Genomic DNA, 26,610 nt, shown 5'->3' with positions numbered 1-26,610 from the left:
TGTGTGTGTGTGTGTGTGTGTGTGTGTGTGTGTGTGTTTGTGTTTGTGTGTGTAGCCCACAGTAACAACCACTTGAACATCACTCCTCACATAACGATGTTGCTCAGGAAAAAGAGGAAACCTGGTGGTAACAGTAGAAGCTGAACTGTGTTTAGTGGACAATGACACGCACTGGATGAGACAGTGCTTTGGTTACTGTACTATCAGATATCTGTGTCAAATCAATGGAAGGAATGTGTCACTGTCTCACTAAGGAGATTAGACAAATACGATTAATGGTCAGTAAGCCAGCCTGCAGCTCCACCAAGACACCATGAGGTGGCACCAAATGTTATTATGGGGACTTATGAGTGATCTAACTCACTGATGTTGTTTTTTCTAATAGATTTGGAAACTAATCAATTATTTATTACCAATGACTGCACAGCTCAACCTCTTCATTTCACAGGTCTGCGTTTAAACTCACACACTCATTGTAGAAGTCCACTCACATGCCTCTTCAGTGTGTACAGGCTGAGTTGTGCTTCCTCAAACCAATGTGCTGTTCAATATGAACCTTGATTTTAAATATTAGTAACTGGGAACAACTGGGGAACTAGCTTCAGCTGATGCTACTGTCACCAATTCCCTTTTGAATAATATGGTCTGGCCTAACTGGTATTCATGTTTCCCCTTTGTCCTCTTTCTTAAGCACACAGAGATGATAGACTGAGTGCACATGAACTTTCACATCCTGGCATATCTGAGACACCTGCATAAGGAAACTGTGACATGTATCACTTCTGATCCAAGTTCCTAAAAGATTTCTGCCTCTGCAACGCAACAAGTTTTGTAGTTACTGTGATCAGCAGAACCAGGACATATGATGGCAAACCTTTCACTTGCTTTCTATTCAAAATTCAAGCCCCTTATTATACTGTTTTCGAATCAAACAATGTACAGCTACCTACCTGTCTGAGCTGCATATTCAGTGTGTGGAGTGGAGACTACAAGCGTCTCTGTGGGCAGACGCCTACATGAGTGTGAGGCATTTAGGGCACATCTGTAAATTGCAGCTACAGAAATAATGGATTACAATCTCCCCCTCTCAACAGCAACAGTCTATTTAGACAATGATTTTTTTTTACCATTAAACCGCTACCACTTAGAAACCACTGTGACATAAAAAACATATTTGATGAGTAAATATCATATATGATCAGAATGAGACTTAAAGCAGTACACTAATGTGCATGTAAATGTTCTTGCAGGGCTCCAACACTGCTCTGTTAACTGTGGAATATGTTTTTATTTCATTTTAAGTGGGTCAAATCTCATGGACATTTAAATCAGGGTAAATAGAACTCTTGTATTTCACTGTGGCTCTTGTGCCAGATTTTGAAGGACCCTCGCACGCTACTGCACGCCTGTCTAGCTGCTTATATCTGGCCTTACACACACACACACACTGTTGTGACTCACTAGCTGTATTATCATGAATTGACATCATATTAGTAGCTTGCCTGCTAATGAGATTATGAAGAACAAAGCTCTGTGTGAGGTCTGCATTATGTCTGGGTGCTGTAACACACTCACATACATGAAGCGTGATTCTGTAACACGATGCTCGCTGTACACAGACGCAGGCACGCAGAGGCATGCACTCACTTCAGCTGGATTCACATTGATGTACGATGTTGGGCATTAAGATGGCTTAGTGGATACGGGTCCACACACTGCCCAGAGCATTTCTAAAATAAGTTGCAACCTTTTGGTGGCAAAACATTTATCTGTGGTTTGGTGTTGGATGCCAAAAACTGGAAAAAGCAGAGTGACGGAATAGAACAAGCGTGATTAATCCCTGTTACAACTCTGCAAGGAAAACATCTATACACCCGCACAGACGCTGCCTCTGAGGCCTGCATGCACAGACAGACAGAGCTGCGTCATTTGTGATCTCACAGATAATAACCCTCTGCCAGAGTCTGGTGTCCAAATCACCTCATAACTCACAGAGAAAGGAGGGGCGTTATGCGAGTGTGGAGGAGAACTGACTGTAGGAATGAAAGGGGCCCTGGATACAAACAAGGCCGCCTCCGGGCCAGAGCCGAGCATGTGGGTCGCCTTTTTGTAAACAAAGGTTGTTTTGGTGGCTTGACTTAATATGCATAATGCCAGGGATCCGAAACAACCCCCACCAACACTTGCCAGTGTCGTCTGCACCCTGGAAACCCAGCCAGCCTAAGCCAACCTGCCTCTGATCCCCTAAAGCTGGTTAAAGAGGGGAAAGGAGGGTGTTGGTTGGAAAATGTCGGTCAAATGTCACGATTGACCTCCCGCACACAGATGACAGTATGTGGACCAAAAATCTAGGACAACATGTGCTACAATTAGATAACAGGGAGTAATTATTCCCACCATATCTTCCATTTGAAAATATATATATAGCAGATGCTTAATAATACTTCTGGACTAAACCAATTTTCAGAAAGGGATTGAACAACAGGGTTAAGGCTCGCTCACTAATCCCCTCATGCTCGATAGGGAAAAACAGAGCAAAGGTACGTTTGCTTTCATAAGGTATTTAGAATAAAACTGACTTCTCTCTATTTTATTTCCTCAGTCTCTAAAGGAGATGATAAGGACGTATGCAGTGTGTGGGTCGTGTGTGTGTGTGTGGATGAGAAAACTGCTGTGTTCAGCACAAGGCTGCAGCTGTAGAAAGAGGCTGATCTGATTCAGTAACCAGGACAGCTGCAGCATCCATCGGCTTAACTCCACTGAACTAGCACACAGACCCTGAACAGCACACAGTCCACATTCAGGACATTATGACTGTTGCACAGATCAACACATTCATCCAGGCCATCAGATTTTTCAATACGGGATTAACCCCTGCACAGTCGCACAGGACTGGAGGCTGTGGCAGTGCACACTGGGTGGAAGGAGGACCGGCTGCGTCAAATACATTTTCCCACCAAAATTATAAAAAATCATATAGAATTATTGCACATTTAAGAAACACTTGAGATATTACTGTTCTAGATTTTTTAAATGTCCACAGATTGTGACTGAACATACTCATACACAAACATTGTGAGTGCATGGAACATGTTACACTGTAATATCCTCATCAACAATCAAACACACATTATTTTTAGAATAATGACAAACTTGAGGAAAAAGTGCATAAGACCATAACACCCTATTGTTATGGTATGTACTGACGTTTTTGTTTGTTAATGTAACTTGGGACCATTGGTGTATCATTCTGTCACTATGCAACTAAATAAAGAGTTAAAAAGGCAAAAACATCCTCGTAACAATGGCAGCGCTGGCCTCATAAGGCCTCGGCCTGTCAGAGGTGGGAGGGAATGAAATGTCATACGTTGCCTTTCACTGTTTCTGTTTGGCAGCACTTCATCACTCATCATTTTGTATTTAATAACACAACACACACTGGGACCTGCCCTGTGTGTGGGTAAGAAGGGCTTTGTATGGTGTGACTGGATTCGTGGTGGTGTTGACATACAAGTGTTAAGTTCTAGTCCTGTGTGACAGATGAATGAGTGATTTATGAATAGAGGCCTTTTTTTTACAGAGGCATCTGCCTCGCAGTGCATTTTAGCTCTATGAGTTTCATGTGTTCCAATAAGCCATGGCTGTGTGACGGTAAGCCTGCCTGCACAGCACCAGGACGCAGAACCTCCATCCTTCCACTGATCTATATGTTTCTTATCCTTTAAGGGTCGCAGTGGGAGCTGGAAACAATCCCAGCTAACATTTGGCGAGAGGCGGGGTACACCCTGGACAGGTTGGTATCATATCACAGGGCCAACACATAGAGACAAACAGTCTCTCTCACATTCAGACCGATGGACAATTTAGTGTCACCAATTAACTTAACCCTGCATATGTCTTTGGACTGTGGGAGGAAGCTGGAGTACCCAGAAAAGGACACACAGGGAGAACATGCAAACAAAAGAACCAGGAACCCTCTTTCTGTGACATGACAGTGCTTCCCACAATGAAGTCATGAAGCAGCGAAATTAAATTTAGCCGATATTACTTTCGTTTTCAAATTAAACTTAAAATACAAATTTCAGCCCAATTTTTTTATGTATATTTCCTGAAAATGATACGGATCCTCCCTGCATGATTCTTGGTCAAATGCTAAACCGTCTAACCACAGCTAATACACACTGTTGCACTGACTGCAGAGTAAAAGCGACATCACTGGAAAAAAAATGAAAAAAATGTTTCTTTCTATGTGGGTAATGAAAGAAAAACACAAATGTGCATATTTAAAAAAATAAAAAAACATTGATTATTATCCATATTAAAGATCAACTTGTGGGACAGACACACATCACAGGGAGACGGCCACAATATAATTCCTAACACCTGCTGAAATGTCTGCCTACTCTTTATCTGTCAGCCATGTTTGTCTAATGCAATCTGACAGGACTACTACAGCGGCATACCTCTTCGTCATCGCTGGGCATGCGTTGGTAGTCGGGCTCTGAGGTGTCCTGCAGCCTCTGGTATTCCGCCGTCTCCCCCATCATGGGGCTCCACCACCCGCCCGGTATTTCCCCGGGGCTATGTGTCCTCAAAGTGCTCAGATAGCCACAGCTCCTATCAGCGAGCAGCCCAGGCACTTACTCAGCCAGTCGTTCAGTCAGCCTGCCTCGAGGTCCACACTGTCATCAGGAAGACAAGTACAGGGATCTGCATGTTATTCACAGTTCAGGGTTACGTTATTTCAGATGCTGGACTCCTCCCAATACTCCCACCTTCATTGTCTTTCTCATTTAGGTTGAGTCAGCATATGAGGGAAATGGTCGGACAATGAATTCCTCATTTTTTGCACAGTGAGTACAGAGCTGTGTTCACCGACTGACCAGGTGATCAGATTTTACATATGACTTCCTACTTCATGCAGCAGGAACATAATCCCTATTTTTTTTGCATTGATGTTTGCAGAGTTCTTCCTCCTGGGTTAAAAAAATTTAATACGATCCACTTTTTGAAAAAGAAGCACAGTGTGTCCCAATCTTCAGAGAAAGCTTCAAACAGTGCAAAATGGATCATTTAAAAAAAAAAAAAAAAAAATTAATTGATTGTTATTGTCCCAGAAGGTGAGGGAATCCCTGGTGGGTCCTCGGTGCTGCTGCAGTCAGGATGGAGCGCTGGGAGGATGCAGCCGAGGTGCGGCGCTTGAGGGTGACAAATCTGTCAGGCTCTATTTCAGTCGCCCCCGTCTAATGCCACGATAATGACCTCTACCCTCAATCCCTCCCTCGCTCTACACCTCGCTCATCTCTGTTGTCTCTCTCTCTCTCCCCTTAGTGCTGACGCATGCTCCTCATATCAGGCGATGCCCCTCTCTCTCTCCCCACCGTTTCTATTTCGGTGCCCCGGGCATCCCTCTAACCGGCTCACTCCTCTCACTCCTCGCCAGGAGTGAGAAATATCACAGCAGCAAAGAGGAGAGATTGTCCAGGAGCTGCTTTGGAGATTTTCACCTGTGTTTTTTCATCCTTCCTTTGTTTGCTTCCATTTTTCTCCCACAGATCTTGAGCAGCTGTCCAATCCAACAGGCAGCGCAGCCATGACGATCAGGTCTAAAGTCTGAGAGGATTTTTTTACGCTGCTTTGTCCTAAATGGACTGGCTGGCTGCTCAGTCGATGCCTAATCCCTCGCTGTTGTTGTTATTTTTTTTTCCCCCTCCTCTCCTCTCTTCAGTCCCTCACCCTCTCACCCGCTTCCCGCAGCCCTCCACTCATTCTTTTTTTTCCATTTCAGCCCCTGCTCAATGATTTGGTGAATGATCGCCTCCTCTATTACCGTGGCAACATCAACCAATCCCACCTCCTCCCTGCTCTCCTGTGTCCTGTAGTGACGGCGCTCCAGTCAGCAGTGGTCCTGAGAGAAGCAGCCAATGACGGCGATGCAGGCCGACAGGGGAGGAAGGGGGAGGAGAGACCAGGGCGTGAGGCAGGGGAGTCCTAATGAGGAGAGTTAATCTTCCCTCTGAGAGGGAGAGAAACACAGCCATGCTGCTTTGTGTGTTTGTGTGTGTGTGTGTGTGTGTGGGTGGGTGTGTATGTGTGTTTGTGTGTGTGTGTGTGTGTGTGTGTGTGTGTGTGTGTGTGTGTGTGTGTGTGCGCGCGCGTGCATGCGTGTGTGTGTTGTGTGCGTGCCTCTGGGTCTTTCCCAAGCTGTTGTGTGACTACAGCACCATTGCATTCAAAGCACTGATGCCATTGACCAAGGCTTTGTTACATTTAAATGACAGTAGTAGAAAATATTGGTTTAAGTCCACGTTGGCTAATGCACGTCTTCTCCATCCATGTCGCTCACTCCTTCGTCTTACCTCTTTTCTATCCTTAACATTTCCTTTCCTCTCTTTCTTGCGATTATCTCTGTTCTCCACCACTCCGCATCTCTTCTCTCTCTGAGTCCACTCCAGCCTGTCGATGTCCTCAGGCCAGTTATTCGCTGCCCTCTGAGAAACTGTTGCCTTTTTTTTGCTCTCATTCCTCCGCCTCTCCTCTCCTCTGCCCTGTTGTTGACTCTGCTCCTCTGGAGGCCCGGCTCTCAAACATGGGCACAAATCCCACTCCCAAGTGATAAACAAATAGTCCTAAAAAAATTGTCAACAAACTGTATGTGTCCCGACACAATACATAACAACATAGGGACTCACATGCATGGGCTATTCTGTTTTTTTCTCTGCCTGTCTTTGGATGTATAGTTCCACTCATTTTAGAGTCAGACAGATTTTTTCTGTTTAACCGTGCATCGTTTGTTCTGCGGCGTACTGAGCATAAGTGGAGCAATCGGAGGCTCCAGACCGCTCATTGGACAGTCCGATGAATATCTGGCATGTCAGAAATTTGGGTCGGCCTTCATCAGGCTCTCGCACAGTCGAAGCAGTGTCATGAGTCAATTCCCTGAATCAGCAGCTTTTCCCTCATTGTGTCTGTGTGAGATGGCAAAATGCAGAAGTAGGAAATGTGGTTTATGGCAGGAAGCAATTGCAGAGCACGAAAAAAAGGAGAGAAAGGGGTTCATACAGTGTGGTGTAGCTATAGTGATCGGTTTACAATATAAAAGCCTAAAACATATTTGCCTCCTTTCACCTAAATAACCAAACCAAAATGCAAACATCTTCCAAGCCACCATCTATATGCTGACGGCTCTTTTTTCGGACGTCTCAGTGAACAGAAAGAAACAAGGATCAGCACAGCATGTTTCTCCCCTCTTAGTATTGTATCGAAACAAACTTCAACTTCTTTAAAAAAAAAACACAGGTTGGCAGCTGGATGAGCCAAGGCAGCATAGAGTGGTCTGTTTGTGTCGGACAATCTGACCGTACAGTGGGAACACATAAATCATGAGTTTTGGCTCGTAGAGATTGAGCAGGAATTTAACAACAGCATTTGTAAAGTCGCAGAGTTTATGCCCAGCTTTCCCCAGATTCATCAATGCCTCTAACAACAACCTGTCTACAGTTTATCAATGTATCCCTCCATGTATGTCTCCTTATACACTGTCAGAGGAATGCATTGACAGCCAGACAATATCACTATCGTCATCTCTCTCTATCTCAGCAGTGTCTCCCTCCCTGAGCTATTTGTGGATGCCCATTGTTTCCATCTCTTTGTAAATTATATAATGAATGAGACAAGGACTCATCACACTGAACTGTCAGTATAACATGCTCATTAACATCCACTCTTTCAATGAGTGCTGTCATCCCTCATATTACAGATGACGTGTGTTTGATACCCGTACAGAGACACTGCAGTCGAGCCTCCTGTTCATACTCCCCACGCTGGCATATTAAAAAAACAACACATGACACAACATTGTCCTGTCATACGATGCCGTCTGTGAGCGAGTTCCGTTGAGATGAGACGTGACACTCACCATAACATTTGCAGCGGGGGACATGATGTGATGTGTTGGCATATTGAAGCAGTGATGAATGGAGCAGAGCTGAGCTGTGGTGTCATGTGGGGTCAGTGCTGCTCATCCCCTGATCAGGTTCACACGCTCCCTCACAGACGGCATGGCAGTTCAGATTAGAAATACATAACATAAAACTGACCATGTGATAATTACTTTTATAGTCATTTGAACTTTACAAAATGTCAAAAGAGAGGGAACATCAGAATAAATTCAAACACCAAAGATAGACATTTCTATTTTTGCCAGAATTTGGTTTATTTGCTGATGTGTTCATCATTTTGATATTCATCATCATGTTGGATTATTATAGGTAACCCTGAATGTGTTCTCAGTATCTACTACATACAGGTGGCAAAAGGAATAAGCAAAAAAATCTATTTACAACAGTCAAATAACATTAAATTATCCTAAATATAATTATATTAGAATTTTATATGACTGAAATTCTTTTAATTTTGTGCTGTCACTAAATTTTGAATTTCATTAGACTCTTATTGTATTCTTGTTCAAATCTCCTAAAAGAGGAACCTTCCACAGATGCTGATGATTCGGAAAGAGTTTCACAAATTCTCCCTCCAGAAACCTGGAAAAAGCTCTTTAACATCTAAATACTGGACTGTGACTTTTGACCCCAGGGGCTTTGTCAGCCATCTCATGTCAGGGGGAAGGTAAAGCCGAGTCTGCTAAAACATGTAAACGCCTTCTTCGTCCCCATGATGGAGAGCATAAAGAAGCAGAGCAGACAGGCTGTGGGTGTACACGGCTGGATGTTCCCAGCCCAAACACCACAGGCGGTTCTGACCCCCCCCCCCCTCTAAGGGACCGATCAGAGTCCTTGAAGACTGAGAGCTCCGGCTCCTGGGTCTGTGCCGTCTCTTTACGACTGTTGGTGGGTCGACTCTGGGGGCAGCACTAAGCTTTCAAACAGGAGCTGGATGAAATCCCTGATGTCTGCGACCTGATGTGGGGTTCATCGGGTGGAAATATAATCAGGGTAGTAACTAGCAGAAGGATTATGGTGTACTGTATCTATGATGGCTCTGTGGAAATTATTACGTTTTCTTTGGAACTTTATCATATTGCTGTTATGCTATATGTGATATCTGTATTTAACAGCAGATCAAAGAATAAAAGCAACATGCTCAGATTACTGGAGGCCAAGTTAATAACCGCAGACTGATATCTAACAATATAATAATAACCATGCTTTGAAAAGTTATTTTATAGAAAATCGAAAATATTTTCGATTCTGTCATTATCTATACTGCTTATCATTTTAAGGGTCAAGGGGGGAGTTGGAGCCAATCCCAGCTGACAATAGATGAGAGGAAGGATACAGATGGAAAGGTTGCCAGGGCCAACACACACACAGAGACAACCAACCATTCACACTCACATTCTCACCTACACTCAATTTACAGTCTGCAATTACCTCACTTAATGTGGATGAAGCTCCAAACCCACTGAATTCTACACATAGTGCATCATCAATCATTGGATATCTAAATCGTGGAGCCTCTGTTCTCCCAGTTTGTAATGAGGGATTTTCTATATGTACTCATCAGGCCTGAGATCACATCATTAACATCATCGTGGCTTTTTTCTCATTACTGTCGTCACGTGCTTCCGTCCTATAACTGTAACAATAACATGTATGTGTGAAATAAGTGCAGATCCTCTTTCTGGAGTTGCTTCACATCCGTGTGATCAAAGGTTTTCAAAAACTGATGATGTTTTTCAAAACCACATCAAGCTGCAGAGACAGTTTACTTCACAACCTCATCACCCTCTCCTCTTCAAGAACTCATAAACCCTGTGGTAACAAATCAAGAACCAATCCACCATGTACACACACTTTGAACACAGAATATATTGTTTTAACAAAGATTTCCTTAGTAAAGAAAAAGATACAATTCTAATTACAACAGATATTTTTTATATGTCGCCTTTGGGCGTGTGTCCCACTAAAAAAACACCAACATGAAGGAAATATTTCTTCTTAAAGGCCACGGCAGCAACACCTACTCACAAATTTCTGGTCAGAGAGCAAATCGTGTTGACTTAGGCGATGACTTCATCTGAGGCTGAAAAAACCCCACACATGCTCCCAGATGATTCACCACTCTACGATATGAAAAGAGACTTTCACATTGACCAATGCCTGAGTCAGTGTTGACATATATACATCACCGGCCAGTGAGGAAGCTGATGTAGCTGTGGTCAGGGTGTGGACCGTGGAGAAATGGTACAGTAGCTCCTTCTCCTCTGCTTATATCCATTTGTCTGTTAGCAGGATTACTAAATAATACTACAACTACTTTTTTTTTAAAGGTGGTGGAAGGGTGGGGTATGGGCGAAGTAAGAAAACAAAAGCATGTAATCCATATAAGAGCTGTATAAAACAGTATAAAACCAGATTTTAACTGTGCACATAAAGATCTGTGCTTTTTACATTAATTACATTGTCCATTTATCTTTGAATTCAAGTGGAATTAACTGCATAAAGAAAAGTGACCCTGCTACACGTGAACTTTGTTTGCCTTCACGTGGAGTGGGAATTATCAGAATTCCCAGCTATAAGAAAATGTACACAAACTCTCCCTCAAGTCGGAACAACAGCCCAATGTATGTGAAAACTTTAGTTGACGAATTGCTGACATCAGCACCAAAACCATGATTTTACAGTCAGCTCTAAAATAGTAGCTTTTAATGAACAGTTGTCGAATGTTGCCCTTTTGTCATTCGCAAACTGTTAGACCGTCTCTAACAACTACCTAACAACACTATTTAGTCAGTATTTTTTTAAGGTAAATAAAGGATTTGGATGAATGTTCGTCACACCTGATCCTTTATCTTTGCTCTTTGCAAAGATAAAGGATCACATGCAAATATCAGAAAGATGTGAAAGATGTGTCATGGTTTTGAAACACTGTACACAAAAATTTAAACAACACATTTAGTTTACAGCTCCAAAGCCCGACATCAAAGCACATGAGCACATTGGAGTCAGAACCACTATAAACATCTTAGGAAATGGGACCTTCTGAGGAGCACATGTAATATGCGGAATGTAAGGGAAACAGCCTGATATACAGCATGTACGTCATTCTGACTATAGTGTCCAGTGGATATATATTCATTAACAACTAAATTAACAGCTTGAAGTTAAAACTGTAAACTAAATGCAAAGGGTGTTGTTGAATGTGGCCCTCAGACCAGCATGCTCAGTTGGGATCAATCAGAGTTTGGCAAAGAGTCAAACCTCCCACTGATTTCCATTCACTGTTGAACACGCAATATTTCATTCACAGACGTCGGGAGGAATATTGTCCTCAGCAAATCTACTCTCATCGCCTCTTTCCTCGAAAGATTTCCACTTCTCCTCAATCAGAGGGGGACAGGCATGTTCAGTAATTGCACTTACGACAAAGCTGTGTGAGAAATCAAAGAATAAAAGTGTGTTCTTCTGAGAGGATGTGACAGAGAACGAGCGATAGATATACCTCCATGCCATATAATCCTCCGCTCTCATTCCGTCTTTCTCGGAAGAGTTGCAGGAGCATGTGAGTGAGTGATGGCTTTCTCTCGTCCCTGCAGGACAAACAGGTGAGATTTAAGAGGGTGATCTAAAACCTGTGGGGACCAAACCAGGCCAGACCAGAACAGGATTAGGGGGCAGCAGGACGGGATGAGGGTTCCACTGTCTCACTTAATCTGTGTGTGCGTTTGTGCCAAGGTCACAGGTGATGAAGTATGCAAATCATCAGGAGCTAAAGCCCTCTGGGTCACCGCCATCTGGATGCCATGCCTGGCTTTTCATCTATCTGTGTGTGTGTGTGTGTGTGTGTGTGTGTGTGTGTGTGTGTGTGTGTGTGTGTGTGTGTGTGTGTGTGTGTGTGTGTGTGTGTGTGTGTGTGTGTGTGTGTGTGTGTGTGTGTGTGTGTGTGTGTGTGTGTGTGTGTGTGTGTGTGTGTGTGTGTGTGTGTGTGTGTGTGCGTGTGTGTGCGTGTGTTGACATTGAACTGACACTGCACATACTATCTCATTCTCACCCTCAGCCCACATGCTGACCCTGTACTGGAATCAGTGTGTGTTACCTTCCATTTAAACTGCATTGCTATCTATAGCCATGTTAATAATAATGCCATATTAATGTTTCAGTGGAATTACGTGGTGATAAAATGAAAAGTTTTAGAATTCTGACATCCAACATTAATTGATAAATTAATTTGCAAACAATAAAATACTCTTACCAATAAGTGGCTAACTATTCTAACCATGTTGTCAACCTGGCTGTGGCTCAGGAGGAGGTACAGCGGGTCGTCCATTAACTGGAAGGTTGGCAGTTTGAAACCAGTCACCCCCATTCTGTGGTCCAAAGTGTCCTTGGGCAAGATACTAAAGCTCAAATTGCGTCGGACGACTGTGCCAAATTGCTGTGTGAGAGATAAACAAAGTGCTGCACATATAGATGCACTCTATGAGCACTGCAAAGAGCTTTGGGTGGTCATCCAGACTAGAAATGCTCTACATAAATACAGATGATTTATTCAATAATTTGCTTCAAACAGGATCACAACAGACAAACACCTTGCAAACTCTTTCCCATCTGTAGCACACACGGGGGACTATTGCTTTTCACTAAAAAAGCTCATAGGTTAACAGCCCGGTTCTTAAATGAATTTGTACTTGATTATTGACAGACTGCCTTGATCATTACTCAATATGACCACATGAGGGCAGCCTGAAGTAATGAGAAGAAAAAGAAACTTTAAAATGTCCATGTTTATGAGGCAGTGTGTCGTCATAGTGAGGGAACAATCTGTCAAACAACAGACCACAAGATAAACACACACATCTGGAGCCAGCTACACACAACAATGTGTGTTTGAGATCAGCAGCTGTAGTTGATGGAGTAGAAACCATTGAAACTAAACAGTGTGGCACAACATGACTGAAGGCCACAGCTCAAAGTGATGCCAGGTGAGAGAAAAAAGCAAACGTGACTCCCGAGGACTAAAAATGTCAAGCATGAGTGTGTTGTTTTGTTCCCGGCTTAATGGTTTCTATCTACACACTCGCTTTGTGAAACAGACACGTATAAACACAGTAATATCACATCAAGCATCATAATGAAAATATTGTGAAATTCCAATTCTAATACAAATACTAAATACATATTCACATCAAATTGGAGCATTAAAAAAAAATTCTACTTGCCATTGTAAAAAATCAAGACTTTAAAACATTTAATTCCTTAAAATAGATAAGTCCAGGCTCCTTAGTCCTTGTTCACTTCATCTGCTTGAAAATGAACAACTGTTTGTGGTTTTGTCTCTGCATGTAAAAAACAAGGGCACAGTATGTGTGGGCGTGCGAGCATGTGTGTATCTGTGTGTGTGGTAGCGTGGCCTCTGCAGTATACACTGAATTGCATCATCACTCTGCAAGGGTCAAGTGTTTGGTCAATATGTAAGCTGCTCTTCCGGTCCCCTCTACCCAGGAGTGAGTGACTGAGATAAGAGAGAAAACAACACATTGTACCCTGTGGCCCACTCTGAGAGAGAGAGAGAGAGAGCGAGAGAGAGAGCGAGAGAGAGAGAGAGAGAGAGAGAGAGAGAGAGAGAGAGAGAGAGAGAGAGAGACACACACAGGAAAGCAGGGCGACCATGATACATCTGTCTGTGAGGCTCATCTGCATCGCTACAAAGAAATTCTGGTCTATTCTTATTCATATTTTTGTTTATTATAATAATTATATAATAATTGGCTATAAAAACCACAGTAACTGGGGCAAGAAGCATGAGTTTGCTACAGCGTCCTAAAGAAAATTCAATTCAATTTAACTGAGAGTAAAAGTTGCTCAAGGGAACAGGACAGCATGGATCAACTTGCATGTCGACATGCCTGCTTACTTAATTGTTGCTAACCCGGTCAGAGTGTCGGTGTAAAACAAATATTTTTTAAGAGTTTACTTTCTAAGCTTTTCAGCACACAACGTGCTCCAACAGGGAAAAGTTAGTAATATTAGTATTTTCAATATCACAGTATTTTCCATATTCATGTGTATATTAATGATGTGTGGCTTTGCTCGAAGCTATAGAGCTGACAGTAAACTAACCTCTCTTTGTTAATCCCATCCCATTTAGAAAAATCTTTTTTCGGTGTACAGTAGATCTCATAAGTATTGGCAGCATGATGATACACAAAGTCTGGACTAGATTCTGTTTTACAAGGCGTATCACAGGTACACAGTGGTCACTACTCTGCATAACAAACACACTGGGAGCTCCAGTCTGTGCTCGGGAGTTACCAGTGGGACAAGGTGATCTATTACAGGGTCACTGAATCTGGAAACCGAATGCGTTAACAAACCATCCGTCATACAATACACCCAGGAGCGACAGTCTGCAGGAGGTGGTGGTAATGCAAGACGTGTGTGTGGGTGCAGGTAAAGAGCCCAGGAGAGTAGTAAAAAGAAAAACAGCAGCTAAAAGGTGACAGGAGAGAAGAAGAGAGTGAGGTGTGTGACAACTGGTCTGATGGAGGTGAAGCAGCCTGGAGCAGCGGGGCTGAGTATAGTGTGACAGCCGGATGTAAGTACAGGGTTAAAATAACACTCTCTCTCACACACACACACACACACACGCTCCCAGAGGCTCCCTTTCCTCCTCGTTCTCCTCTGTCAGCCCCCCCCCCCCCCCCCAGGCCCTCCAAGCATTTAGAGACACTCTCCACAAAAAGCACAGTCACTGGTGCTATTCTGGGAGCTTCCCAACTCCCTTCTAGTCATGTCTGCTCCACGTCTTTCTCCCCCCCGAACATCACTTTTTATCTAAACTCTGAGGAACAAGTAACTTAATCATTCTGGGAGGATGACGTATACTTTGTTTGGTTAAAAATGGTGAACTAAGCCGTTTAATCATTATTGAAAAAATATTTACGTCTCAAATCTTCAATGTTTTATTTGTGTGTTTCGTTGCCCTTCGTTGATTGACTTTGGTGCATTTGCTCTCTCATGCTGCATGCAATCCAATGTTGCATGATCTCTGTCGTCAGCATTTTAATCTGGCTCATCATTTTATTTTTTAAATAATTCACAAATCAAGTTGAAGAAGTATTAGTAAAAGACAGTGATATAAGATTATACCAGAGGCAACAAACCTGGGCTTGACAGGCTTTTTGTCATGCCCCTGGAACCCCCTTGCTTTTGTTTTTAATTATGCCTGTAGATGTTTGTAATGAGAACGAAGTTATTTCCTCACTGCTTTTACCTTTGACTGCAACAAATCAAGAGGAAACACTGCTCGAATACATGTTTGAGTGAATAGACTTTTCTTCACACTAAATGTTTCAGTCAGACCTTTGTTTTCAGTTGTGCCTCCTCTGACCTGATCTCAAAAGCACTGTGAGATAAGCATCTTTAAAACTCCTCCTGCTCCAATCATAGAACCGTTTACGGAGCTAAACGCTGATGGTCGGCCGCTGATAAACACACAACCTGCCTGGTAGCAACACTTGCTCATTTACACGGTGTCTCACAAAACGAAAGCATATATAAACTGTCGGTGAGTGCGCCCACACACACAAAAGGCATGCTGGCACAGTTCCTACATTCACAGGCGCACACACTGTACACACTCACTCAGACGGTTCCTCTTGCTTTCTCAGCTCTCAGACACACACTCCATTATCACATCTCTTTGTAGTGTGTGGCCTGCAGACACCTGTCAGGGAGTGTCTGGCTGCCCAGCATCCTGTGTGGGTCTGTTTGTGTCTGCTGGGATTTATGCCGAAGCCTCAGTGTGACTCTCACTTCCTCCTACTCCACCTCATTAGTTAAAAAAAATGTGTTGAATGTGTCCTGTGAGTAGAGAATAAATAAATCGTAACATCAAAATAACTTTTGAAAACACACACCCAAGCCTGATATGGGCTTTTAGTCAACATTCATCTTCTGTTTTTAAGTATGTGCAACTATAAAAAAAATGTTTTTCTATCCCTTTCCACGGAACTCTGCCTTTCTGACCTGCACACACACACATGTCAAACCAACATGACATCATTCCCGGTGATTGCTCCTCCACACTTCAAAAGGTGAATAGTTCCCATTCAGACACGCTGAGTTGGTCTTTGGCCCTTCCTGCTCTGAGGAAAGCACAGTCGCTGTTTGGCATGACATCATGTCTGCATAGCTCTCTCTTTACACACTCACACACACACAAACCACAGCACCTTACCTTAACAATCACAAATAAATGTTTAAACCCAAACTTTACCAAAACACTAAATCCAATTCTCGAGCCTCAATGAACAGCAAATTATCTACGACATAAGCCCCTACGGTGGGTGTGTTTTCAGGCTCAAGTCCTCACAGGGATATAGAACAATCCAGCACACACACAGACACACACACAGAGACACAATGGCAGCATAGCAAACAGACAGTATGACTGATAATCTTTCAGATACACAACCAAACTCATGTTGGTGTTTAAAGAGTGCGGCAGTTTGACAAAAACCTGCACAACACACAGTCACACCCAGCTGCTGCTGTGAACTCACTGTTACAGTGCTGTTGTCTGAAATCCTGAATGTATGAGCATGTACTCACACACACACACACACACACACAAACACACACACACACACACACACACACACACACACACACACACACACACACACACACACACACACACACACACACACACACACACACACACACACACACACACACACACACACACACACACACACACACACACAATAAACATTTAACATAATCATCTTGTAATATTTGAGCCATAGAAACCTGCTTCTCTCTCCTGGTCTGAGTCCGGCCTCTGCTCCGATACTGTAGATGCTGCTCTCAGGTTGATGACAGAAGGCCGACCACGCGCAGATGAGACCCAGAGTCCATGGCAATGCAGGATCAGCACACACTTACATGATTTCATCTCCATCCATTGGTCAACACAAACCCATGTGTGTGCTGCAGGAAAAGCCTGAAACAAACCACAAAATAAACAGAAATGTCATAGTTAAGATTTGAAATTGAGCTACCACAATTAAAGAAGATCCAAAATCATTTGCTTTCATCCATTAAACATTAAAGGGTTTGCAAAAAAATCTTGAAAAAAAGAAAATACATATGTGTCTCCGGTGTTTTGTGGGTGGCACTTCTGGCACCTAGTGCCCACGCAGAGAGGCTTACAATATTGTGATGAGAGTCAGAGGCCGATCCGTGCAGACACATGTGTGTACTTGATGAACACACAGGATGATGATAAGAACTATTTGTTCTTTGGGACACTCTATCCTAGTCTTTAGTCAAATCGAAAAGAGAAAATAAATAAAGTAGGTTATACTACATTAACATGTACAAAGGAGTATTAGGGTCATATTGAACAAGATTTAAATTAATACAATTGTAGACATTTCAAGAATGATGTCGTAATATGAGAATGAAGTGAAACTTTAACAAGAGAAAAGTCAGAATAAAACGGTTTTATGAGAATGAAAAGTGTAGTTTTAGGAGAATAAATATGAAAAAGAAAACATTTTGTAAATAAGTAGCAAGGAGAACACATGCTCGCTTGAGTTGCACTGAATTCATAATCTTGAAGAAACCCTTTGAACGATCAGCTCAGAGTCAACCACAACCTAAGCAACTTCCTCCATTTCTATGTGATTCTTTCTCAAGAAATGACAGTGTATTACACAATCTTTTCAAAGTTCTGAAACTTGATGGTGCTGATGCAACAAAAGCTGAGGTTTTATGTTATTTGTGAAACATACAAATAACATAAAACCACTTATGCTTCACGTTGCTCATTATAGCCCAAGCGACAGAGGGATCTTCTGATACCCCCTCTAAAATGACACATGGCCTAAAATAAGGACTTAAATCGCATAAAATGACTTTATTTCTTGTAATATTATGACTTTGTTCTCAAAACCTTAGGGGGGGTTTCACTTGAAGTGGCCTATTTTAAGTTTAAAAAAAGTTCAACATTCACACATTTTGAGATATGGCACAGGAAATAAAAATTCTCTTGAGAAACATCAAGTTCAGTTTAACCCCAACGGCTCTTTGTTCAGCTTCCTTCTCGTTTCAAGGCAAATGAAACTAAATATCTACAGTGGTGACGTTCTGCCTCACCACCAACCTTTCAGCAACAGCCTTCCACCCACTCACAAGCACATGACAGAGCGCTGGGAACACCTGAACTAGGTTCACCACAGAGATGAGTAACTCCCCTGTTGTAAAAACATCTGCAACACTGAGAAGTTTCAAAATCGTGGCCTCATGAATTTGATATTTTGAATCAATTCATAGATGTCTGACAGATGAAGAGAACATGAAACTCGGACTCACTGGAACCTGCTGCATCCGTAACCCACATGCAGCTGCCACCGGATGTTAGATGTGAATTAACTTGACGTTTTTCCAAACCAGGTCTGGGGGCTGGGGTAAGAATGCCTGAGGGGCCCTAGCTGTGCAGGAGAGGGCAGTATGAATGAATCAATGTGATTCACACGGACACACAGGGACACAGTCCACCCACCACCTAGTAAAGTAGCTGACTGGAGCCTACAGTGTCAGAGGAGAAGTTCACAACACGGAGAAAGGCCGAGCTATTCTTCCACCCTGCACACGCTCCACAAACGACTTCTTTGTCCGGGAGGATGGAACTGAACAGTGTGACATGACCACGCTGGACAGCAACCAGTAATCATACACAAACGGATGAGCTGTAAACAAATACACAGGGACAGCTTTTAACTGTGACAAAAAAATCCCCGGTTGGTCATTCATTTATCGACACGCATCACTCAGAGGTTAAACCAGGGAGCAACATCTTTTTCTATTGACAACCGTCTGTAGCATGAGGGCGACATCACACGACCCCAGTGGATTTTTACAGTTTTGTTGTGCAGTGGTCCACCAGTGGGCAGGATGGGGAGGCGAAGGCAGTCCATGGCTGCTGACCCCACCCTGCCACATAAAGACAAACAAACACCACCCTGTCCCTAGAGAGTGTAATAAGGGCCAGAAATAAACTGCTGCTCACACAGTGAAGCTCAGAGGCCACTTGAGTAAAACCCTTCAAGATCAGCTCTGATGCTGAAGTGAGGCCAGCGGATCAACAATGACAACAAGAGAGCACTGTTGACTATCTCTTTATTATCACTGGTGCAGTGCCCATTGTAAACCTGCCTGTTCTGAATGGGCTGTTCTCTTGTTTTGTGTTACTGCTCTAGAGCTACTTCAGATGTATTCCTTGTCATTAGTGAGTCCTCGTCAAGCAGATCTACAATATACTGTAACTGTTTTATTGTTTATGTTCTGGACATTGTGTGCAGAGCTTTTTATAAACAGTGGTGGCAGAGCGAAGTTAGAAAACGTCCTACTTGGTTTATCTGCAGTGAAGATTTTACAGGCCATGTTTTTGATAAAATGAAACTGAATTTGCTTTTCACATTTGTTTTTTAACAAATTTGAATGATTGACTCAACTGCTGTTATTTCATTCATATATTTTGACCAATTCAGAGGTCTGTTAAACAAGCCACACAATCAAATGTTGTTGCCGTTATGGGGATCAGCGAGATCACAAGTCAGTCCCTCTGTGTCTGTGTCAGAAATAAATGTTCAAAATGATCTGGCGGTGTCTTTGACCCAGTGGCGGACCACCGCTGTCATTTATAGAACATAGAAGAAGACATGTTCAACTCAACCCTCGGACTGAAGGCCCACGGCCCCGACCACCTCTTACTGTTACAGAGCACTGACGCCTTCATTCATTTGTTATTATTACTGAACATATCCAAATTGCAGCACTGCACTTTCCAGAGCAGTTTAAAATAGATGTTCCACGTATGAAGTCCATACGATGAATCGTTGTGAGATATGCATTCCACATGCACTGTCCACAGAAAATCTTTTCATATAACTGCCGTATCTACATGGGTCCACTCACAGAGGAAAAGTGTGTATAAGGCAACATATAAAAGAAACATATTAGGTAGTTGTGACTATATAGAGTAACCATAGAATGAAAAGGAATAGATTCAGTACCCGAAACTAATCTAGTTTTATTGAGGTTTATATGGACACTGAATGATATCCAATAATCACGCTATTGTGGAGATGAGGGAGGAACTGACAGGTCAGGACGACTCTATGCTCAGCAGGGGACAAAGGGAAGCTGCTCTCAGTGCGTCATGCGATACAGCAGAGGACAGCTACACTTTCTCTACAGGAGAGAAGACAATATCAAGAGGAGAAGTGAGTGAAACAGAAGCTTCTCTAACAAAGGACACAGGAAATCCACTTCTCTCCCTGCTGTGTCACGCACATTCACACGCAAGCAATGTGTCTGAGTAATACAGCAGCAGAGAGAAAGAGGATATTGCACACAATGTTTAATGTTTCATTTTCTTACACTTCCCCAGTTGATCTCACACCTTCAACACACACATGTAGACTGAGTGGAAGACAACGTTGGTCGTGGCAAACCTGTCAGACAATAAAAGTGTCTGTCTGAGGTTTTATCTTACTCTTACTAATAAGATAATAATAACTAAAAAATAGTTTTTTCTTAAAAGGGTTCATAAAAGTGTTTAGTTTAGTTTTTTTAAGAAGCTAAGTAATTTTTTGAAAACAGCTGGGTACTGTTCTTTTTATTAAGCATTACTTAAACAGGAAAGAGAGGATTTATACACATCTACTGCTCGATTGAATCCTTGCATCCTAAAATTTAATAAACTACATTAAACATTAGTTTTTTAGTGTTTTTTTTAATTAGCTATTGCTCTCTGTTTTCCATTCTTTGTTTCTCTTTGTTAGAAAAAACAATATAAATTCAAATAATTCAGTGCAAGTTTTTGGCTCATTAATGTGTTGTTAGCAATTTTGCCACAGAAGATTGAATAAACAGGATTACTTCATTGTGGGTTTTCATCTTTTCCTGGGAATCGATGATAGTCAAAAATGAACAAAAAAATGACCAGCTACATTCGTTCACACGAATCAAATGAGTCTTTATATTGTTGTTCAGAATTTACTCAGAAACATGATGAACATCCCTGGCTGTGGTTCTTAATCACAAATTGTTTACTCATTCAGGATGGAAGTGCAACATTACTACAGGCTGTAGCGCCTGTTAGAGAAGGGGTACTTTCCATATTTAGAAATATTCCCTATCTTGCTAACTGCTCAATGGGCATCGGGCCAGTATTGACAAACAGTTTCCTCTTAACTACATCTCACCTGTCATCATACAAGTGTTTTAATGGCAACATATGTCTGGATCCTTTCATATTAAAAGACCCCTACAACTCCCCTTATTTCCTTATTGTTGTGGTATAACATTAGCAAAAGTATGTGTCTGTGGCAAAAAGATGCTCAACAACATTATTCTCTCTCTAAAACATTATTGCTTCATGTCTGCCTCAAACAAATAAATCTATCTGGGTCATCTTAAAGATACTGGGCACATGAGGCAACTGAGTAAGCTGTCATTTTTGGCCCAGTTTTATTCCAGGACAAATCTGTAAATTAAAGCTCCTCAAATAGTATCAAGTGGATGGAATCTTGTCCTAGTCTGCACCCAAATAAAATTGTGTATATAATATTATAATAATATTATATTTTGGTATAGATATCTAGCCAGTAGATACCAGCAGAAAATAGTGACCCATAAACCCCCACCATCACTACCCCGCTGTTTGGTTACAGTTCCATAAAAAACCTGTTATAAATTTAGGTTATCATTATGCATTAAGGCGAAGGTTAGAATAATTTCAAAACCAAAACATCGTCTTTTACAGTCAAAAGTTCAATGTTTTACTCAAGCAAACATTAACAGTAGAGGATATATAAACCCTCATGACCAATAGACACACTAACACAGTATTACTTTCCAGGAAGGTGGGAGATGATGCAGTTTCTCAATCAGGATACGGTGTTTGTCAAGAATGAAATGATCCCACAGGAAAAAGCAAGACATACTAACCAGTGGAAGCAAGAATTTGAGAACTACCTCTACAAACACAAAGGGATCCTACTGAAACATTTAGCAGCTACTGCCTGTGAAAAGTGAGAATAAATACCATTCATCCGCTTCACTACTGACTGAAATACAACACACAACCCATAATATTAAAAACCAACATCACACATCCTGGACCATTGGCAGATTTAGCACAAGTTGCATTAGACTCGACTGAGATAAGACCAAAAAGACATCAGATAACCTGAGCAAAGAGAAGATACCTCAAAAATGTCTTTAATCCTTTGGAAACACATGAAAATGAATAATGTAGAGAAGATAATAGATAGGGCCCGACCGATCAATGGGTTGACCTATAACATCAGCTGATATCGGCCTTTCACATAATAATGTTCATTTATTTTTTAAGATATGAAAACTTATGATTGTGTTAACATTTTACATGTCAGATATTCTCTTAATTCAGATTTAATATACTTAATATGGTAATATTTGTGTTTGGTTTTCATTTATAGTTATAGCCAAGTGTGCTGGGAAACAGAGGAGCAGAGATCCTGTGATATAACACCCTATATGTCTATTGACTGTCGGCTCCAGGCTCATTTGAGATGTATGTTAGATGAGAAAATTATACTTATATTAACATGAGCATTAAAATCAACAGCCAAACAATCACAAAGACCCTAACCCCATGTGGTGTTACCTGATTTATCCCCAGTCTGCTGTACGAGAGTCACCTGGACTTTACCCTGTTGGAAGACAGTCGGTCAATTTGATTTTATAGTGAACACTGTAAACATTACAGGTAGCTGCACCAGTAAAATATAATTTATCTGCAAATGGCTTACATAATGCTACACATAAAACTATGATTATGATAAATAGTGCTGTCATTAAGAAACTTTAAGCATAATGAAAGTGTGTTTGTGTGTTTAAGACCTTTAATGTCTTCCCAGTCCCACAGTTCCCAGTGTGAGAGAGAGAGAGAGAGAGAGAGAGAGAGAGAGAGAGAGAGAGAGAGAGAGAGAAGAGAGAGAGAGAGAGAGAGAGAGAGAGAGAGAGAGAGCAAAACAACAAAGAATGAGGGAACAGGAAAAGCTAATCTCCATATTAAGTCAAACATATTTTCTGTTCTTGGAGATCTGATTTCGTGGAATAGATTTTGTTATATAAAGAGGAGTAAACGTTTAAAATAAAAAGCATCACTAAACTAATTCAATTTGTTGCAAAGAGTCCCCAGACAAACAAGCGTTCCCGTGATGAGGATCATCCCTCACTAATTATAAGACACACATGTGGTGCATGTATTCATAGTTATTCCTCATCTGTCTCCATAATGGCTTTACTGGTACAAGGGCTGGGCAATATGGCCAAAAATTATATCAAGATAAAAATGTTCACATCAGTCAATATCAGTAATATGATACGTCACATTATTATTTATTTTAAGTTGGAAGACTGAGTGAAGTTTGTAGTTTTAAACTCTTCTGTATGAGCAGAGAAGGACAAACATTTGCCATAAACAAAACATTTTACAAATCTGTGGTGGATCAAATATATGTTATACCTCCTTACTGTGCATACACTACACGAAAATATATATTAAACTTTTCTTATATTGCTTTTGATATTAATTATATAACGATAATGATTAGCAGAGGAGGTTCATGTTAGTTTGTCTGTAAGTGAGCAGGATAACAGAAAAACTACTGGACGGAATAACACAAAATAGATTTTCACCAAGAAGGAATTAAATTAAACAAATACAATTTGAAAACTTCACAAAATTAACAGGGGGACTTCAGGGGCCAATCCCATTTCAGATGGGTCCAGTGCCCCCCTGGATCCGCCCCTGGTGGAGTCATCAAGTACAACACCTGAATCTACAGCAGCTCCTCATCATGTATCTTAGTATTTACACCATGTCTCCCACGAATGTCCCCAGGTGTCAACCCTGAGGCACTTCGGGTGTTGTTCCACCTGCAGCTACACACATGTCCTACACACAGCTCGCACCAGTAGGACCTGGGGTTGTGTAACTGCAGTGTTTCACAATATGGACAGTGAAGGCTCCCACCTGCAGGTTCTGAGAATCCACTGGTGACAGAAGCTGCAGCAACTGAAGCCCCCCCAGTGTTTTGCCTCTGTGTGTTAATGAGTATCTCTTACCTGTCAGCCTCAAAGATTCAGCCTCAGAGACTCAGCCTCAAAGATTCAGCCTCAGAGATTCAGCCTCACAGATTCAGCCTCAGAGACTCAACCTGTCACTTTGCTGTCACCTCCTGTTCCGGTGCGTCTCCAGCTACAGGCTCAGCATGTCCGACCACGTGAAGGCTCCCGGCGGCCGAGGCATGAGTGAAGCCGGGAGTGGATCAGAGTTAGGTGAATGGTGTCACCAGCCCCGTCCACACACACACACACACACACACACTGACACACACACACATACACAGTCCGGGCGTGAGTGTGTTCAGGCTGCGTCAGTGCCTCACTGTCTTTGTACGACACAAAGATCGTCTGTGTGTTAGAAGATGGATCACTCCACTGACGAGGGTAAACACCTAATTTTTTTTTTGCAAATGTAATCAGTCAGTCAGTCTGCTGGTTAGTTAGTAAATAAGTCAATTAGTGTCATTACCTGAAACAACCTCCAGGATAGATGCTGGTGTTCATTCATCTATTGCAAGTTACATTTCAAAATAACAATACTGTGATGAATCAAAGATGGGGACCTGCAGGTGTAACACTCCTCTCGCCCAATGTCAGCTCAGTGTCCAGCCCCCAGGGACCCACAAAGGATAAGCTGTATAGATGATGGATGGATGGACGGATAGATGGATAGATGGATAGATGGATAGATGGATAGATGGATAGATGGATAGATGGATAGATATAAAGATGGACGACACGTCTCTATGGGATGGAACATTTTGTCACATTTAGCTCCAAACCATGTTTAAAAAACTGGTGTGCATTTTTTGAGAGTCACTTTTTTCCACATTTACAACAACATTTGTCAACTTAGAGATATTTTAAATATTTAAATCCAAATGTTAAATGTTACACTTAAATGTTAAATCTAAATGCTAAATCTAAATCTAAATGTTAAATCTAAATCTAAATGTTAAATTTAAATTTACGATACGATACGAACATATTTGGATTTGACAGAGTATGCGCAGTAGCGTTCAGTGGATGGAGCCATGGTAGCTGAGTCCCATCGACACGACCAATGAGCTTTCAATCGTTATGTTTCATCTCATTTATATAGCATCAAATAACTTATAACTAATCAAACTAATTACGCTAATATAAAACAAAACTTTCACGGAAACACTTGAACATACATCAGTGTGATAAGAAAGATTTACTTGACATGAACTTTGACTTTTGGTGTCCGAAGTGTTAACATGGAGGAGGTGGGATTACTGACATATACTGCAGCCATGTGTTATACAGATGAGAATATGGTTGAAGTATGAATCTGGTATGATGTATCAAATTGTGGCATGTTTAAACTGTGTAATGCTCCTTTTGAATAAATACAACAACTAATTTGTTACCATATATTGATTAAAACAAGAGAATGGGGGAGGGGGCTGTCAAAAATCGATCCCATTCAGAATATATTTGAAATGAAACAGATATCATCCCAAGGTATAACCTAAAAAGGGTAAGAGAAGTGACAAATTGCTTGTTTAGAAAATCTTTGCACAGTGTCCTAAGTGGTGAAACATTTTGTTTATTTATTTTTACATTATTGGCCTATAAACAGATACAGTTCAAAATTAAACTAATCCAACTTTGTGTGGATGTGACATCAACCCATTCATTTGTACTAACATTACCATTGTCCTCTGTACAACCATCTTCTTAATTAACATCAGCGCCTCAGCATAGAAGGTCTGTCAAACTAAAAAATATTGTACATTGGACGTTTTCGTGTGACCTCTTTTTGTATCTCTTCTGTTTTGAACAGCTTGGTGGTAAAAGCAGCTTGGGCCTGCTGCACCTCCACCGCTGCCTGCTTGGTAAGCTGCAGCTCATCAGCTGAGGACCACTTTTCGTAAATGTTTTCCCCGATACCAGAACATATCGTGGTGAAGGTGATGTGAACAGTCTCCCTGACACCTCACACATCCAACCCATACCAGAAGTCTGTGGTCTGCATGTCCTTGTTGCTGCAAGAATCAGGAGCATAGTGAGTCGTCTTTGCTTCTAATACATCTCTGGTGCTCATCAGCCCACTCTTAAAGGAACATGCCACAAGTTTGCATTATTACTACACTTGGTGGCTGCAGCTTCTACTTTGCAAACGTATTCAGACCTATTTAATTCATAGCATTGGCTGCTTTTAGTGGGATATTATGTGTAATGAATGGCCCTTCACAAAACCCTTTGAAGAGTTGTCCCAGGGAAAGGTTTCAAACCATCAGATGACCACCTCAAGTATCCACTCAATATAGTGGGAGCCGGAAATTGAACAAAAACTAACTTTGAGCCCATCGTGTGGTCAAAGAGTGTCACTACAACTATATTCTCTGAACGTTCATGCAGACATCGCAGCATATTTACAGTGTTTCATAGACATATAAACTGAAAATAAACGCAGTATAATTGAGGCCCAAAC

At 41.7% G+C, this 26,610-nt stretch overlaps 1 protein-coding gene across 3 annotated transcripts in view; it reads right to left on the bottom strand.

Moving 5' to 3' along the window:
* The window catches only part of tnk2b (tyrosine kinase, non-receptor, 2b), a 52,730-nt gene extending 28,345 nt beyond the window's left edge, over positions 1 to 24,385 (bottom strand). For 2 of the 3 annotated variants that reach the window (XM_061083748.1, XM_061083749.1), the window contains exons 1-4: positions 24,150 to 24,385; positions 22,684 to 22,729; positions 16,776 to 16,968; positions 4,464 to 4,682 (exon numbers count right to left, since the gene is read on the bottom strand). In XM_061083748.1, coding sequence (XP_060939731.1) covers positions 4,464 to 4,547 — 84 coding nt within the window. In that variant the 5' untranslated portion in view covers positions 4,548 to 4,682; positions 16,776 to 16,968; positions 22,684 to 22,729; positions 24,150 to 24,385. The remainder of the gene's footprint in view (positions 1 to 4,463; positions 4,683 to 16,775; positions 16,969 to 22,683; positions 22,730 to 24,149) is intronic. The other variant, XM_061083751.1, reaches the window with a different exon arrangement.
* Positions 24,386 to 26,610: the final 2,225 nt, after the last annotated feature.

This window comes from Limanda limanda, chromosome 13 (genome assembly GCF_963576545.1).
Source record: "Limanda limanda chromosome 13, fLimLim1.1, whole genome shotgun sequence".
Lineage (NCBI taxonomy): Eukaryota > Metazoa > Chordata > Actinopteri > Pleuronectiformes > Pleuronectidae > Limanda > Limanda limanda.
The sequence above is the reverse complement of the archived record's forward strand: the minus strand, read 5'-3'. Positions and strand labels throughout refer to the sequence as shown.